We start from the raw sequence: 16,081 nt of genomic DNA, 5'->3' as shown, positions 1-16,081 counted from the left end.
TCAAAGTGTGTAATCTACACACTAGGGCTTGTCTGCTGTTTACAGTCTGCCATGCACGGCATCCATCAACATATACATAGTTTATAAAGTTATAATTTTCCTGGTATTTCTTTTATATTTATTGAACTTTTTCCTAAAGTTCAATAGGAACTTTAGGTCGAAAAGTGGATTTTGTAATTTTTTTTATGAGGTCTCCTTCTGTCACCCAGACTGGGATGCAATGGTGCAAACATGGCTCACTGCAGCCTTCAATTCCTGAGCTAGATGGATTCTCTTGCCTCAGCCTCCAAGTAGCTACGATTACAGACTTGCTCCACCACACCTTGTTAAGTGTTTATTTATTTATTTAGAGACAAGGGTCTCCCTATGTTGCCAAGGCTGGTCTCAAACTCCTGGTGTCAATGATCCTCCCTTTTGAGCCTCTCAAAGTACGGGGATTATAGGTGTGAGTCATCCTGCTCGGCTGGATTTTGTATATTGAATTTAATTTCATGACTTCCATCATTAGTATTATTTCATTTACCAAGGTTTAGATGTGGAATGGATAGGAATTAAAAACCCCTCCTTCACCCTGGAGTTTGAGAAGCCCCGTGTAGAATTCAAATAACTAAGGGGTTTGATTCCATTCCTTGTAGTCACTTTCTAACCTGAATCCAAAGAGGAATTGAAGCTGGGCAGAGAAATCAGAGAAGGAACAGGAGGCATTGAGAAGTTTCTGTGCCACATTTGAGAATGAAGGTGATCCTGTATTCCAGATCCCCACCAATGACCTGACGAAGTGTTACTCCATTCTACAGAAGAGGAAGCCCAGTGAGGCAGCCTGGCTTGCCTTAAGGCACTCGGATTGTTAGGGGCTCACATTGCTATCTAGAGCCCAGGAGTCTGCAATCCTAGTTCGACCCCCCACCCCAGTCTCTGATTTCCGAAGCACATAAGGGAAACTGAAGTCAGAATCAGGTTTATAGTGTTTAATTATCACTCACATATTACACAGGAAAAGGAATGTAGCAGATGGGTCAAGGTGGTATCAAAAAAAAAAAAATCCAGGTTTGTACATGTCTCTCTGTTTACATCTGGGAGAAAGGCTGTCCTGGCATCAGTCGCAGCAGCTGCACTTCTCTGACGCCCCTTTGCAGACACATTCCTGGGCACACTTGCTACAGCCCACGGGGCAGCAGGAGCAGCAGCCTGGGGAAGAAGAGGAGCATGAGAGGTCACAGCCATCTTGCCCAGGGACCTCCCTCCCCAAGAGAGGCCCCCAACACAGCCTCCAGCCCCAAAGGACCCTCAGTTCAGGATGGCATGGCTTTGTCAGGAGACAACTGGGAAATATCTGGGGTGGGTCTTCCTATGAGAAAGCTGCCCAGGTGCCCTGCACAGGGCAGAAGACTAGAAAGGCAGTGACAACCTACGGGGACAAAGGAAGGCCAGTTCCCCAGAAGCATGCACTCAGGGCCAGCCTTGGGTTCCATCCCAACCTTAGCCACAGCCCCAGACCATGGATATGGCCTCACACTCACTCTTCTTGCAGGAGGTGCATTTGCACTCTTTGCACTTGCAGGAGCTGGTGCAGGTGCAGGAGCCACCTTCGAGAAAGAGAAAAAGCCAGTGAGCGGTGAGTGACCCGCAGGAGGTACAGCAGTGAGTTAATGAGTCTCCAGTGCCCCCTCCTCTGTGCAGGGCCAGCCCTCAGAGCTTCTTTCCCACTCAGAGCAGAGGAAGAGAAGCCCCATGTACTCTCCCTTCATGCTGGGAAGGCCAAGAAGCCTCTTGTTTGCACTCCAAAGGAAAGTCCCAGGCTCCAGGCACAGCCTGGGAAGACGGCGACTTCGACTTTCTGTCCTGAACCCCGAAGAGGCAATGTCCCCTGCCTCCTATCTAATCCTGCTGCTGAAAGCCTGGTCAGAGCACTGGGGCTCAGCCAACAGCCCTGAGACCAACCGCGTGAGGTGGAGCAGGACAGCCTTGAGCCTCAGTACCCTCAACTCTGACACAGAGGCACAGAGAGGAAAGAAATGCTCTCAGGAGCTTGGCTAAGAGGAAAGCACTGGACTAAGTCAAGGAGTCCCCTTCAGTTGAGATCTCAAAATACGGCCTTCTCAAACCCGGGAACACTCTCTGTGGTGTCTGGGAATCGAGCATCCCCAGGCACGGAACCCGGCGTTCTTTACCAGCGGCGCAGGAGCAGTTGGGGTCCATTGCAAGCCGAGGAGAGACTGGACTTTCCAAGCGAGAAGCAAAGAAGCAGTGGGGCAGATGGAAGGTGTGGTGGACCCCAACAGCCGGCCGCTGCTTTGATAGTCAGGGGAGGGGGCCGGGCGCAGAGACCCCGCCCCGTCCTTGCACCCGCCCGCTAGGCAGCGCTGCGTCCTGGGTGGGCTGTGTGCAGCAGACGGGCCGGGCGCAAAGTCCCCTGAGCGCAGCTTGCTGCACACCGCGGACCGTCCCTTTGGATTCCGCTCAAGCGGGAGGCGCTTTGTGCCAGGGTGAGCGGCTTCTCTGCCCTCCTGCCCACCCTTCCCAGTTTCGCCGAGATTGCCTGCTACACCCGCCCCTTGGGGTTCCGGGTACCTGGAGATCCTGGCCTTCGCCCCGCCCCCCGGCCCCGCCCCGGTCCTTCGTCAACAGCTAAGCCTTTCCTGGAGTCCCAGTGCAACCCCAGTCTCTTGCTCCGCTGTCTGGATTGGCGGGAGCAGGGAGCCTAGCAAGGGAGTAGCGTACAAAGGACAGGCCGAGGATGTGACCTTCGGATCTCTAGCATTACCTGTCCCTGTCCCTGTCCCCCCACCTCAGTCCTTTGGCCATGTTTCTCCTGTGCACAGCAACACGGAAGACACAGGGCTCTGCCCCCCTCCTTTCCATTCTTCACTCTTGAGAGGCTGAATGGGCACATTTGTCTGGGTCCTTCTTTGCATAAATCTCTCCAGGGTCTCCCCACAGCCTCGCTGGGCATCCCACTGTAGGATGGCAGTTTGGAAAATGTGGGATGTCCCGGGAAGCGGGATTACTGAAGGCGGAGTTTGCGGTGAGCCGAGATAGCACCAGTTTTGCACTCCACCCTGGAACAAGAGTGAAACTCCCTCTCAAAAAAAAAAAAAAAGAAAAATAAAAACTTAAAATAAGAAGTAAGACAAGTGGTTAATTCCCTTCAATATTACTAGCTATTGCTTAAGGTTGAGTCTGTGCCAGGCTCCTTTTAATCATTTTCATTGTTTGGACCTTTACCACAATTGTAAAGGGAAGTACTACACATGAACCCATATCAATAAATGGACGACACCTGCAACAAAGAAAGTTCAAGGAACGTGCTCATTGTCACAGAGCTAAAAAGTTGTGCACTGATTTGAATCCAGCCAGCCTCTCAGGAGAAATTCTCTGAAATAAAGCCTTCCTTTGGCCCAGCTATGCCTTCTCTATTGCTGGAACTTCCCTATGGCTTGAAATCTTTTAAATAATAACAAGTCAGGCCGGGCACCATGGCTCACGCCTGTAATCCCAGCACTTTGGGAGGCCGAGGTGGGCAGATCACTGCAGGCCAGAAGTTCAAGACCAGCCTGGCCAACATGGCAAAACCCCATCTCTGCTAAAAATACAAAAATTAGCCAGGCATGGTGGCACAAGCCTGTAATCCCAGCTACTTGGGAGGCTGAGGTTGCAATGAGCCAAAATTGCACCACTTCACTTGAGCCTGGGTGACAGAGAGAAACTCTGTCTCAAAATAATAATAATAATAATAATAATAATAATAATAATAATAATAATAATAATGGCAAGTCACCAGCACAACCGTGGGCAATGACAAAAGCAATCCGTAAGTGTAATATGCATATATATATATATGTATATATATATATATACACATACACACACATACATACATACATATGCGCACATATATACTTTTCTGGCTATCTTCTACATATGGATAAGACTGATTTTCATTTTTGGTGGTGGAAGAGAGTTTGCTTTTCATAAAAATATATTTAAGAAAGTATTAATCATTTCAATGTGAAATGATAAAATGTGCACATGGCAGCAGACATGGCTGTCATTCTATTTGTGACATGAGGCACAGCATCTTGCTCATAGCTTTACAATCCTGTGTTGATGACATTTTTGTGGGAACAGTGAATGACTCTCTGGTCCACAGGACCTGTGTTTTAGTGGTAGATGACAATGACAGCATACACGGCTAGGCACTCCAGGCCTGGCTGCTTTGTCTGTGAATGAACAAATATCCCCTATGCTATGTGTAATGATTGTTCTAAAGAAGCAACAGCTAATATTACAGACTACTCACCACTTGCCAGGCATCATTCCAAGTTTCTTACATGTATTAAATTATTTAATCCTACGTGCCAGATGCCATTATTTTGCACCTTTTACAGGGGAGAAGGCTGAGACACAGAGAGGTTACGAGGCACAGCTAAAGTAACAGAGGCGGGATTTGCACTCATGCATGCTAACGGCAGCATCATGCCCTCACCCACCACTCTATGCTACCAAGTCACAAGAAAGATGGGGACACTGAAAATCTGGCCGAGAGGCAGCAGTGGGAAGTACATTCAGTTGGCGGTCACTTTCCCCCTGCACAGTGCTGTGACCTCTCTGGGCTTCAATGCTCATCTCTCAAGCCAAGTGCAAAATCGGTCTATCCCAAAGCATCTTTATAGATTTGAAACAGGGTAGACAGAGTTTAGCATCCAGTGATTAGCAGATCATGCTCTGCCAGCTGTGACCAGGACAACAGGCCAGGAGTAACATAGGTTCATGCATCCCTTCACTTCTGAGCTACGTGGTCTTAGGCAGGTTGATTAACTACTCTGGAAGACAGCACAGGCACTCCAGGCCCTGCATATTTGCTGTCCCAGTTCCGAGGCCTGTGGCTCTCATTCCCAAGGTTCTGTGAAGATCCAGTGATATGAAGGGTGAGAAAGGCGTTTGTGTCTGTACAAATGCCAAGCAGCAGCATCTTATCCAATACCACATTCCTCCCGGCAGGATCACCAGGCTGCAATCTCATTCCCAGCATCTAATCCAGAGTAATGCTTCCAAACCTATGAGCCTTTCTCCAGGAGGTTGTTGGGATTTAACAGAATCTGTCTAAGAAAGTAGTGTAGGCTATGTGCAGTGGGTCACACCTGTAATCCCAGCATTTGAGAGGCCAAGATTGGCACATCTCTTGAGATCAGGAGATCGAGACCAGCCTGGCCAACAGGGTGAAACCCTGTCTCTACAAAAATACAAAGCTTAATCAGGCGTGGTGGTATGCATCTGTAATTCCAGCTACTCAGGAGACTGAGGCGGGAGAATCGCTTGAACCCAGGAGGCGGAGGTTGTTGAGAGCCGAGATCCCACCACTGCACTCCAGCCTGGGCAACAGAGGGAGACTCCATCTCAAAAAAAGTGATTAATTAAAAAATAAGTAAAAAGAAAGTCAGTGTAGAGAGAATAATCATAAGCCTCATTATTTATTTATTTTTAATTTTTTCATCTTTTTTTCTTTTTTTTTTCAGAGACGAGAATCTTACTCTTTTTTTGGTAGCGAAGCAGGCTGTGAACCAAGACTGCCTGACATGAAAATCCATGTCCTAGGCTCAGGCTGCCCTCTGAAATCTCTTTTTCACAGGGAAGCAGTGGGTAAGCGTGGTCCTGATTTCTAGGCCAGGAAATTCATTTTCCTCTTTGACTGAACATCAAATAGCATACCTTCCACAGAGCCAGGGGGACTAACGGTTGGCTTTTATTATAAATCAGCCAGGGCCTCACTCCTTAATGAGCACCACCACACCCTCCCACCCGCAGAGTCCTCCATCACCCCTGCATGGGCAGACACGAAGAACTTCTTCTGCAACCCACGATCACACACACTGCACCTTGCTGGGAACATGCCTGGCATTTCCCTCCAATCTCCAGTCGCTTTGATGTTTTGAAGCAGGCAAAGGCTGGAATTTAGAAAGAGGAACAAATTCAGCTTGAGCTTGGGTGGAGCTTCCAAAGATTCAGAGCCAAGTCACAACTGGGAGCTCTCAGGGGTCAGCGAGTGTCCTGTCAGTGACACTAGGCAGGCCAAGCCTGATGGTTCCTTGTGGGGACGTGCTGGGCAGTGCTGCTCAAGGTGTGTGAGCCACACCCTGGGACCAGTCTGCTGATTCCAGTCTGCAATGCGCATCAGCAAAATATGGGCAAAATTTGTGAATCTCTCGTTTTCCTATTATTTCTGTGTATACTTATTGAAATTTTTCCTGTTGAACCTTAAAATGGTTTCTGTATTTTGTGTTTGATTTCATTGTATCTGTAATTAATATTATTTTATTTACAAAGGTTTAGGCCTGGGATGGATGGGAATTAAAAACTGTCTCTTCACTGTGGAGTTTGAGAGGCCCTGTGTAGAGCTCAAACAACTGAGGAGTTGGATTCCACCCCGTCATCACTTTCAAGCCTAAAATCTAATGAGGGACTGAAGCCGGGCAGGGCAGAAAATAAAAATGAGAGATGGAGAAGTTTCTGTGCCACATTTGCACATTTGACGTGACTCGAGGTGATCATGCGTGTCCCCCCGACCCCGTCATGTGATCCCGCACAGTGCAGTTCCATTTTACAGAAGATGGAGCTCAGGGAGGTAACCGGGCTTGCCTGAAGGTACTCAGACTGTTAGGGGCTCACATTTCCATCCAGAACCAGGTCTTTAAATTCCCAGTTCAGTCCCCCACTCCAACTGTTATTTCCAAGCCACACAAAGGAAAGGAGAGTCAGAATCAAGTCAAAAGTGTTTTATTGTCATTCACATATTGAATAGAAAAAAGAATGTAGCAAACTGGTCAGGGTAGTTTAAAAAAAAAAATCCAGGTTAGTACTTGTTCCTCTATTTATGTCTGGGAGCAGGGCTCTCCCAACATCAGGCACAGCAGCGGCACTTCTCTGATGAGCCTTTGCAGATACAGCCCTGGGCACACTTGGCACAGCCCACGGGGCAGCAGGAGCAGCAGCCTGGGAAAGAAGGGGAGAGTGAGAGGTCACAGCCGACTTGACCAGGGACCTCTCTGTCCCAACAGCAGGCCTGGCTCAAATTCAGCCCCCACACCCAGAGGATGCATTTTTAGGTTGGCACAGCTCTATTCTGATGGTACATTTGAGGTTTGTGTCCCAATAGAAAAAGTCTGCCCTGACCCATCTGAGCTCAGAGCAGAAAGCCTGGAGAGGGAATGACACAGCCAACAGGGGCGAAGGAAGACCACTTCCCAAAAGCGTGCACTCAGGGCCAACCTTGTGTTCCCTCCCAAGCTTAACCACAGCCCCAGATTCCTGGAGATGACCCCACACTCACTTTTCTTGCAGGAGGTGCATTTGCACTCTTTGCACTTGCAGGAACGAGCGCAGGCGCAGGAGCCACCTGCAAGGAAGAGAAAAAGGCAGTGAGCCATGAGTAAGATGCTGAAGGTACAGAAGTGGGTCAATGAGTGTCCAGTGCGCTGTCCTTTCTGCAAGGCCAGCCCTCAGAGCTCCTTTCCCACTCAGAGCAGAGGAACAGAAGCCCCATGTCCTCTCCACTCAGGCTGGGAAGGGCAAGCACCCTCCTTTATATACCCCATCAGGAAGGTCCCAGCTCCACACACAGTCCAAGAAGACTGGGGCTGGAGGCCAAAACCTTCTGTGTTGAACTCTGAAGAGGCTATGTCCCCCACCCCTCACCCATCCCGGCTGCTCAGAGTTAGAGCAGAGCATTGGGGCTCAGCCAGAAGCCCTCTGACTAGGTGGGTGACATGGAGCAGGACAGCCTTGATCCTCAGAATCCCCAACTCTGACTTACAAGCACAGAGGAGGGAAATGCTCGCAGGAGCTTGGCCAAGAGGAAAGCACTGGAAAAAGTAAAGGAGTTCCCTTCAACTCACATCTCATAATGCAACCTTCTCAAACCCAGGGACACTGTGTACGGTGGCCGGGAATGGGCATCTCAAGGCCCAGAGCCAGGTGTCCCATACCTGTGGTGCAGGAGCAGTTGGGATCCATTTGGAGCCAAGACAAGCCTGGAGTTCCTAGGCAAGATATGAGAAGTCAGTAGGGCAGGAGGAAGGTGTGACGGAGCCCAGGAGCTGGCTGCTCCCTTTATAGTCAGGGGAGGTGGTGGGGTGCAGAGGCCCCGCCCTGGCCCTTGCACTCACCCCTGCTGAGTCTGCACTGCCCATGGTCCCTGCCTGGGCCGTGAGCAGTGACCTGGCCTGACTCAGGACTGTTATCATAGTTACCCTCCCTGGATACCGTGTGCAACCCCAGCCTCGTGTTCAACTTTCAGGATCAGCAGCAGCAGGAGCATAGGGAGAGAGTTGTGTGCAAAGGACTGGTGGAGACTGTGACCTTTGGATTTCCCAACTTGCCTGAGTATGTCCCCACCTCGGTCCCTCAGTCACATTTCTCCTGTGCACGGCAACAGGACAGAGACACAGGGCTCTGTCTCCCTCCCTTCCATTCTCCACTCTTGAGAGGCTGAATGGGGATATTTGTCCAGGTCCTCCTTTGCGTAAATCTCTCCAGGGTCTCCCCACAGCCTAGCTGGCCGCCCTACTACAGGATGGCAATTTGGAAAATGTGGGATGTCCCCAGAAGAGGGATCATCGAAGGTGACATGCAGATCCTGGATGAAATTAGAAAGCAATTTCCTTCCATATTCCTATTATTGTACATAACATTAATCCATGTTAAGCCCTGTTTAGTCACTTTGCATCTTTGAACCCTTACAGCAACCCAAAAGGGACATACATTCTATTTATGAACCCATATTCCTAATCTGGACAATGACAATACGAGGATTTCAAGCCACTAGCCCGTGGTCAGAGGGCTAGGAAGTGTTACTGCTAGGTCCAAATCCTGTCAGCTTCCCAAGGGAGACAGGGCAGTGATGAAGCTTCCCTTTGGCCTAGGTATATTCATCTCTTTACTGTTTGAAATCTTTAAACAAAACCAAGCGTCAGGGTCAGTCCTGGAAGCAAAACAGAGATGCAGAGGGGTATGAATAAGGAGAATTTCATGGCAACCTTCTATGTCTGGAAGTTAAACTGATTCTTTTTTCAGTAGTGGTAAGGAGCTTGCTTTTCATATAAATATATCTAAGGAAATAGGAATCATTTGAAAGAAAAACGTTAAGTCACATATTGGTGCAGGTGGTAGCAGAACTCGCAGGCATCCTTCCATTTCTGTGATGGGGACAGGGACTGTCTTGCTCATGGCTTTATATTTCTGGTTTGAATCCCTATTTTGTGGGCAGAGTGCAGGACCCTGTCCGGACCACAGGTCAATGCTCATGTGGCTGATGAGAAAGACAGGGGACACACAGGGAGGGACACCAGGCCTGGCTCTTTTGTCTGGAGTAAAAATGCCAACTATGCTATTGTCTGAGTCCATTTGGGCTGCTACCACCAGATACCTTAGACTGGGTACCTTAAAACAGCAAAAATATATTTCTCTCAGTTCTGGAGGCGTGGAAGTCCAAGGTCAAGGCACCAGCATATCTGGAGTCTTGTGAGGGCCCCGTTCCTCATGGATGTCTCTCTCTTGCTGGGTCCTCACATGGTGGAAAGAGTTAAACAAGCTCCCTCAGACCTCTCTTATTAAGGCAGTAATCCCAGCACTTTGCCACTTTGCCCGCATGCCATAGTCACTTCCCAAATGCACCACCTCTTAACAGCAACACAATGAAAGTTAGATTTCAACACCTGAATATTGGAGGGACACAAGCATTCAGGCCATAGCAGCCATGAATAATAATAACAAAATAGTGGTTAATATTATAGACAACTGGTCATATACAGGCACCATTCTGAGTTCTTTACATCCATTAAAACATTGGCATCTATGAGTCCAACCCTATTACAGTCATGTGTAGCTTAATGAGAGGTATGCATTCTAAGAAATGTGTCTTTAGGCAATTTTATCATTGTGCAAACATTGTAGAATGTACTCACACACACCTAGATGATACTGGCCGCTACACACCTTGGCTGTCTGCTTTAGCCTATTGTTCTTACGCTTCAAACCTATACACTAGTAGGCAATTTTAACACAATGGTAAGTATTTGTGTAGCTAAACACAGAAAGGTATAGTAAAAATACCATTTTATAATCTTAAAGGAATCTTTTTTAGCTGAAAAAGTGATTTGAGACAGGGAACCTGGTTTTCAAGAAAACCAGAGCCAGAATAAGTCAACAACTTTTATCATTCACATATTTAATAAAAGAGAGACAAGTGGAGTAAATGGGTCATGGTTGTATGGGAAAAATTCCAAGTTTATATAGGTCACTCTTTCTACATCTGTGCGCAGGGCTGTCCTGGCATCAGGCACAGCAGCTACACTTGTCCGATGCCCCTTTGCAGATGCAACCTTAGGCACACTTGGCACAGCCCACAGGGTAGCAGGAGCAGCAGTCTGGGGAAGAAGGGGAGAGTGAGAGGTCAGAGCAGACTCGACCGGAGATCTCTCTGCCCTGACAGAGGCCTGGCTCAAGGCCTGCCTCCAGCCCCAGAGGACCCTTAGTTCAGGGTGGCATCGCTCTGTTAGGAGTCAACTGGTGGATATTTGGGGTGAGGGTATTCCAGTGAAAAAGCTGCCCAGAAAAACCTATACCTGGGAGATGACAGAAGACTGGAGAGGCAGTGACTGGGGCTACAGGGACAAAGGAAAGCCAGTTCCCCAGAACCATATGCTTCAGTGAGGAAAGTCCTGAAGTGCCAGGTCTGTGCTTGGCAGGCTGGTGCACACACATGCCCTCAGTTTCCCCATTTTAAGAATGAAAGTTGGGAATCAACTATCTTGTGTTTTTCCAGCTGTGATCCTGAATCACTTGCCAGAAAGGGGATGTGGGAAGCTGGTCACTGTCCTACTCCTGCCTGCTGAGCTCTGGGTTCCCTCCTCTGACTCTGCCCGGCACCCCGATTCCCAGGGAAGGCCCCACACTCACTCTTCTTGCAAGAGGTGCATTTGCACTCTTTGCATTTGCAGGAGCTGACGTAAGTGCAGGACCCAGCTGCAGGAAAGAGAGAAAGGCAGTGAGTGGTGAGCGTGGTGCAGGGTTAGGAGCAGGCCCTCAGCATCCTCTTGCTCAGTGCACGGGAAACCTGGTACCTTGTTCCACTCAGGCACATGGAAGCCCAGCCCCACCTTTTCTCCACAAAGGCTCGGATCGGCAGGCGCCCTCTTTTTCATAGCACACGGGGACTTCAGTGGGAAATCTTGAAGAAGCAATGTTTCCCACCTCCCTACCAGCCCAGCCAGCTCAAATGCTGGACAGAGCACTGGGTCCCAGCTCAGCACCTCTGGCCTATAGGTGACCTGGAGCAGGGGCAGTTTTGAGCCTCATTCCTCTCGCCTTAGAAATGGGAGGCGCTGGGACAACGGTAATGTTCTCAGTGATAATAATGAAGGTGATTGGTAAGAGAAAAAGCACCAGAAGTACAAAGTAAAATAATCCACTTTATGTAGAGCTCAAAATGCACCTGCCTCCTGCCGAAGGGACATTCTATCCTCTGGCATGAAAATGGAGATCCTAAGGCCCCGAAACCCGGCATCCTTTATCAGTGGCGCAGGAGCAGTTAGAGGTCCATCTGGAGACCAGGTGAGGCTGGAGCACCTAAGCCAGAGGCGAAGAAGCAGGCAAGCTGGTGGGAGGGGCAACAGAGCTCAGGAGCCACCTCTGGCTTTGCAGTTAGGGAGGATGCCGGGCGCAGAGGCCCCGCCCCAGGTCTGGCCCCCACTCCCGCAGTGTCAGAGGCGCCCTAGGGTTCAGGGCCGGGCTGTGCGCAGCAGACCGGTCCGGCGCAGGATCCTCCCTAGCGCTGCCGGTGCGCACCCTGGGGGCGGCCCTTTGACTCCTGCTCGCTTTGGAAGGGCTGTGCTCCCGGCGGTAGGAGGCGTCCCTGCTATAATCCCAGCCCTACCGAATTTCCAGGGGATTGGGGTCCACTCCTGCCCCTGAGCGGTCCGGGAACCCAGCCTCAGGTGGTCGCGGTGTCCCCAACCCAGCACCCCGCACCAGTGACCTGAGTTTCGCCTCTGTGGGAGTCTGTGTGCTACCCCAGCCTAGTGCTCATGTCCCTAGACAGGACCGAGGCGGGAAGTGCAGCGAGGGAGTTGTGCAGAGGACAAGCCTCCCATGTGACCTGTGCCTCACCTGCATTGCCAGCCAGGTCCTTTGGCTACGTTTGTCTTGTTCACAGCAACAGAGCAGACACACAGCCCTGCCTCCCTCCCTTCCATTCCACACTCCTGGGAAGGTGATGGGCACATTTGTCCAAGTCCTCTTTTGCTTTAACTTCTAGGGGCTTCCCACAGCCTCACTGGCCCACTAAGCCCAAGGATGGAGCTTCCCAAAACTTGGAATGTTCCCAAGGGATGGATCTTTTCCCTGATGTGCTCACCCTTGCATTAAATTAAGAAGCATGAAAAGCAACCCTCAAGAGAAATACTCTTAATGACAGCATCTTACTAATCAGATGACAACACAAGGAGATAAGTAATTAGCCCAGGACAGAGGGTGGAAGTGGTGCCGCGAGTCTCAATCCGCTCAGCTTTTCAAGGCAAATAGGTCAATGATGAAACTTCCCTTTGGCCTGACTATGTCTTCAGCACCTCTTTACTGCTTGAAATCTTTAAACAAAAACAAATGTCAAGGTTAATCCAGAAAGCAACAAAAGTGATACAGAGGGATATATATATAATTGTATGGCTACCTTCCATGTCTGCAAGGTGAGACTGATTCTTATTTTCAGTAGTGTCAAAGAGTTTGCTTTTTCCATAAATACATTAAGGAAATATGATTGTTTAAAAGAAAACGTTATGGAACATAACAGCGCAGGTGTTGACAGAAATGGCAAGAATCCTTTTGCATCTGTTATGCAGACAGGGACTGTCTTGCTCATGGCTTTATATATGCAGTGTGGATCCCTATTTGTGGATGGGTAGGGGTTCCTCTCTGATCCACAGGTCATATGCTCATGTTATTGATGGGAACAACATGGGACATACAGCTAAGCCCACCAGGACTGGCTTATTTGTCTGGAAGTACTAGAATGTCCCTATGCTATGAATAAAGAGAATAAAATCATAGCTATTACAGACTACTTGAGACATGCCAAATTCTATATTAAGTTCTCTGTATGAATTAGCTGATTTGTTCCTACCAGCCAGACCCTGTAATTATGCACGGGAAAAGGGTAGGAGCCTGAACCACAGAGAGGTTGTGTCGCCCTGGTATAAATGACACACCTGAAATTTACACTTATGCAACATCATTCCTTCAACCACCACCCTATGTCACTATGTCATGTAAAACACAAGGACATGAAAAACCTGGCACAGGGACAGCAGAGAGAAGAGTAATGAGCTGGCAGTCAATCTCTCTTCATAGCTCTTAACCTCCTTGAGCATCAGTGTGCCATCTATCCGGTCAGGGCACAATCGAGTCAACTAACCAGGGTCCTTCCGGTTAAGAACTGTGACAGGTAGAGCTTAGCATCCACTTACACAATGATCTGCCAGCTCTGGAGGGGGCATGAGGACAGCTGTACCTTAAGTTCATCTATACCTGTAGTGCTGAGTTGTGTGACCTTGGGCGGGTTCTTAACTACTCTAGAGGACAGTGCTCCCCTGCATAGGAAGCCTCTGCACACACTGTCTGTCTGGTTTGTGTGAAGATCAAATGACTTGAAGGGTGGGAAAGGCTTGTTTTCTGTCCAAATGCTGGAGCAGTGTCTTATGCTGGAGAGTTGGTGCAGGAGGTCATCCACATATCCTTAAGACCAGATCAGCAAGACTCCAAACCCATTCCCAACTTCCAGTCCACAGTCATGCTTCCAAGGAACTGGCTCTTTCCCAAGGAGCTTGATGGGCTCTAACAGGATTCTCTGTCTGGAAAGTCCATGTGGACAAATGATTATAACAGCACTCTTCATTGAGTGCTAGCCAGGTGCTAGGCCACTATCACATTTCAACCCAATGTAGAGATATAACCTTCTTTCTACAAATGAGTAAATGAAGCCTCAGAGAGGTTAAGCGCCTTGCCCAGGTCACACAGCCAGTAAGGGATGAAGTGGGCTGTGAACCTGCTTGTCTGACACCAAAATGCCTGCACTTTGCCCAGGCTGCTTTCTCTTCTTGTTTTATTTTAATTTTTTGTTTTACATAGAGAGAGATTCTTACTATGTTACCGAGGCTGGTCTCAAACTTCTGGCCTCAGGCAATTCTCCTGCCTTGGCTTGAGCAGAGCATGACGTGAGCCATTGAAGTGGTGTGAGCCACTGTACCTGGCCAGGCTACCTTCTGAAATCCCCTCTTCACAAAGCACCTTTAGGCCAGCATGATGCTTACTCTTGGGCCATGTGACTCCTCTTCCTCTTTGAACATTAAATAGCAATTCCCTCACCAAATAGCCAAATAACTAACAGTTGCCATGAAGTACAAGACACCCAGGGCCTTCCGCCTTCCTACTGAACATCACTGCACCTTACAACAGATGTGCAGCATTAGTATTTTATTTTTCCTGTTATTTTGTTCTTTATGTTGTTTTGAGATTTCCTTGTTGAATATAAAAAATGAACTTTGTATTTTTATTTTTCATACTTATTCAATCTATTTATCTCACCAAAGCATAGGTCCATGACTGATTCCTGTGCCCTCCTATCATCTGGCATGATGCTCTTACATTTTTAGCTAGGAAACAGACCTGAGGCAGGTGACCCGACTTGCCTTAAGGCACTCAGCATATAGGATGATCCCAGCTCTGCTGGGTCTGAGATGTCTTATTTCAGGACACCCCTCAAAAAATCAGAGGCAGAATAAGGCCAATAATGTTTATTATCATTCCCATATTTCACTTAAGAAAACAGACATAGTAAATGGGTTAGGTTTGTGTTTAAAAAAAAAAAAAACAAACTAGGTTTGTAGGGGTTGCATTATTTACATCTGGGCGCGGGGCTGTCCCAACATTAGACACAGCAGCTGCACTTCTCCAATGCCCCTTTGCAGATGCAGCCCTGGGCACATTTGGCACAGCCCACAGGGCAGCAGGAGCAACAATCTGGGGAAGAAGGGGAGAGTGAGAGATCAGAGCAGGCTTGAACAGGGATCTCCCTGCCCCAACAGAGGCCTGGCTCAAGCTGTGCCTCCAGCCCCAAAAGACGCTTAGTTCAGGATGGCATTGCTCTGTCAGGAGATCTTTGCGGTGAGAGTCTTGCCATGAAAAAGGTACCCACCCTTCCTGTGCCCAGGACAGGGCAGAAGACTCGAGAGGGAGTGACATGCTGTTTGCCGTGAAAGGAAGGACAGTCTCCTAGAATAATATACCTAAGTGAAGAAAGTCCTCAGGTATCAGGCCTGTGCTTGGCAGGCTGGTGTGCTCTCTTGGTGTCAGTTTCCCCCTGGTAAGAATAAAGATTGGGAATTAACCATCTCTAGTGTCCTTCCAGCTGTGATCCTAAGTCATTTGCTGAAGCAAGGGGATGTGGGAAGTTCGTCACTGGTCTGCTCCTGTCTGCGGAGATCTGGGATCCCTCCTCTGACTCTGCCCAGCCCCCAGATTCGCAGGGAAGTCCCCACACTCACTCTTCTTGCAGGAGGTGCATTTGTACTCTTTGCATTTGCAGGAGCTGGCACAGGTGCAGGAGCCACCTGCAAGGAAGAAACAGGCAGTGAGCAGTGAGTGTTGTGTGCCTCCCATCCACCTCAAGCAACTCAATGCTGGACAGAGCACTGGGTCCTAGTTCAGCACACCTTTGGCCTTGAGGGTGACCTGCAGCCGGGCAGTTTTCAGCCTCAGTCCTCTCGCCTCAGAAATGGGAGGCACTGGAAAGACGGCAATGTTCTCAGTGGTGATGAAGGCGTTTGGCGGGGAGACAGCTGGAGAAGTGCAAAGCAAAGGAGTCCACTTTAGGAAGAGCTCAAAATGCATCTGCCTCCTGCCCCAGGGATGTTCTATTCTGTGGTATGAAAATGAAGATCCTAAGATCCGAAACCAGGCGTCCCTTACCAGTGGCGCAGGAGCAGCTGAGGTCCATTTGGAGATCAGGTGAGGCTGGAGTTCCTAAGCCAGAGGC

General features: G+C 49.0%; 3 protein-coding genes across 3 annotated transcripts; all 3 read right to left on the bottom strand.

Moving 5' to 3' along the window:
• Window positions 1-953: 953 nt before the first annotated feature.
• Window positions 954-2,343, bottom strand: LOC116471277 (metallothionein-1F-like). The gene is made up of 3 exons (XM_032157392.2): window positions 2,172-2,343; window positions 1,521-1,586; window positions 954-1,188 (listed from the first exon to the last, which is right to left on the bottom strand). Exons 1-3 carry the CDS (start codon window positions 2,197-2,199, stop codon window positions 1,097-1,099), a joined length of 186 nt encoding a protein of 61 aa, XP_032013283.1. The 5' UTR covers window positions 2,200-2,343; the 3' UTR covers window positions 954-1,096.
• Window positions 2,344-6,758: 4,415 nt separating this feature from the next.
• LOC116471281 (metallothionein-1B) lies at window positions 6,759-8,080 on the bottom strand. The gene is made up of 3 exons (XM_032157397.2): window positions 7,983-8,080; window positions 7,328-7,393; window positions 6,759-6,990 (listed from the first exon to the last, which is right to left on the bottom strand). The coding sequence occupies exons 1-3, from the start codon at window positions 8,008-8,010 to the stop codon at window positions 6,899-6,901; spliced, it is 186 nt and encodes a 61-aa protein (XP_032013288.1). The 5' UTR covers window positions 8,011-8,080; the 3' UTR covers window positions 6,759-6,898.
• A 6,745-nt stretch (window positions 8,081-14,825) lies between these two features.
• Window positions 14,826-16,081, bottom strand: LOC116471282 (putative metallothionein MT1DP). The gene is made up of 3 exons (XM_032157398.2): window positions 16,015-16,081; window positions 15,591-15,656; window positions 14,826-15,066 (listed from the first exon to the last, which is right to left on the bottom strand). Exons 1-3 carry the CDS (start codon window positions 16,040-16,042, stop codon window positions 14,975-14,977), a joined length of 186 nt encoding a protein of 61 aa, XP_032013289.1. The 5' UTR covers window positions 16,043-16,081; the 3' UTR covers window positions 14,826-14,974.

This window comes from Hylobates moloch, unplaced genomic scaffold (genome assembly GCF_009828535.3).
Source record: "Hylobates moloch isolate HMO894 unplaced genomic scaffold, HMol_V3 SCAFFOLD_6, whole genome shotgun sequence".
NCBI classification, from domain to species: Eukaryota; Metazoa; Chordata; class Mammalia; order Primates; family Hylobatidae; genus Hylobates; species Hylobates moloch.
The sequence above is the reverse complement of the archived record's forward strand: the minus strand, read 5'-3'. Positions and strand labels throughout refer to the sequence as shown.